The 1,381-nt window shown below is 47.7% G+C and overlaps 1 protein-coding gene across 1 annotated transcript; it reads right to left on the bottom strand.

Annotated features, from left to right (window-relative positions):
- Nucleotides 1-395: 395 nt before the first annotated feature.
- LOC148037716 (histone H2B.10-like) lies at nucleotides 396-1,101 on the bottom strand. Its single transcript, XM_087676664.1, has one exon. The coding sequence runs from the start codon at nucleotides 995-997 to the stop codon at nucleotides 554-556; it is 444 nt and encodes a 147-aa protein (XP_087532790.1). The 5' UTR covers nucleotides 998-1,101; the 3' UTR covers nucleotides 396-553.
- Nucleotides 1,102-1,381: the final 280 nt, after the last annotated feature.

Raw genomic sequence — 1,381 nt, 5'->3', positions numbered from 1 at the left:
GTGCAATCACAACCATTTAAGAGCACATTTCTGTAGAACAAACAACCAAGCACTTGAGCAAAACGTGAAAGCTAATAACAGAGCCCCACACAGAACGGGGGAAAATCAGAATCAGCAACTGTCATGTCCAACTCTGATCTCCCACCTATTAAGTTATCCATCAATCCTGGCTAACTATGCTACACCAATTGGTATTCACAAAAAGACAGCTCGTCAAAATACATTCATTAACTGCATCATGGAGCAAAACACCAGGCTAACAGAAACTACATGATGACGAAACACCATAATGAATAATGACACAATAATCAAGAGACCATTCTCCATTGCAAGCCATATCAACAGTTATTGCTTATCACAGAACTTGATGATTAAAACAGGACCCTTAAACAACATTACGCCCAAGAGAACAACAGAGAATTTGCCCAATAACTTGATTGTTACATTGCTTATGTACACGTTCCAATCCACCCCTTAAGGGTGCGCCAATCAGCTATGGCTGACAAAAAGGCAAGCGAATGATAAAGGAAAACGCAGCACATCTGCAACCTACCTAAGCACTGGTAAATTTCGTGACAGCTTTGGTGCCTTCAGAAACAGCATGCTTAGCAAGCTCACCAGGCAAGATGAGCCTGACAGCGGTCTGGATCTCCCTGGAGGTGATGGTAGGCTTCTTGTTGTACCTGGCAAGGCGAGCAGCTTCCTGCGCAAGCTTCTCAAAAATGTCGTTGATGAAGGAGTTCATGATCCCCATGGCCTTCGACGAGATACCGGTATCTGGATGCACCTGCTTGAGGACTTTGAAGATGTAGATCTTGTAGGTCTCAGTCGACTTCTTGGCCTTCTTCTTCTTCTTGTCAGAGGAGGAGTCCTTGGAGGCGGGGGGCTTCTTCTCGGCCTTGGGCGACTTGCTGACGGGCTTCTTGCCTGCGGTCTTGGTGGCCTTCTGCTCGGTTTCGGCTGGTGCGGCAGGAGTCTCCTTAGCCTTTGGCGCCATGGCGGATGTTTTCTCGGCTTCAACGCAGGAGAGGGCTGAGACAGAAGAGGGACGCTGAAGGCCTCAAAGTTAGAGCACGTAAATAACGAAGAACGAGATGGAGAGTCATGTTCTTCGTGTCTTTATATAGCCGCCTCTTTGCTTGGCCCAATCAGATTTTGGTAGCCGGATCGCCACGCTGGCCCGCATCCGAACCGTCCGATTCACCTCCGGTCTTTGCATAAGGTACCTGACGCCGCCTCTCAAAATGCGTATTTTGAACTTCCATACCACTTCTCGCTAAGGTTCGGTCTTGGTCATGGGGGGTTTTGGAAGGTGTTTGCAAAAGAACTAAAAACCTTCCAAGGTTACGTTTGGAAGGTTCAGTCTTGGTCATGGGCGGTT

This window comes from Lygodium microphyllum, chromosome 4 (genome assembly GCF_053477565.2).
Source record: "Lygodium microphyllum isolate KBCC chromosome 4, Lygodium_microphyllum_v1.1.10, whole genome shotgun sequence".
Taxonomy (NCBI): Eukaryota; Viridiplantae; Streptophyta; class Polypodiopsida; order Schizaeales; family Lygodiaceae; genus Lygodium; species Lygodium microphyllum.
This window is presented reverse-complemented; position numbering and strand designations above follow the sequence as displayed.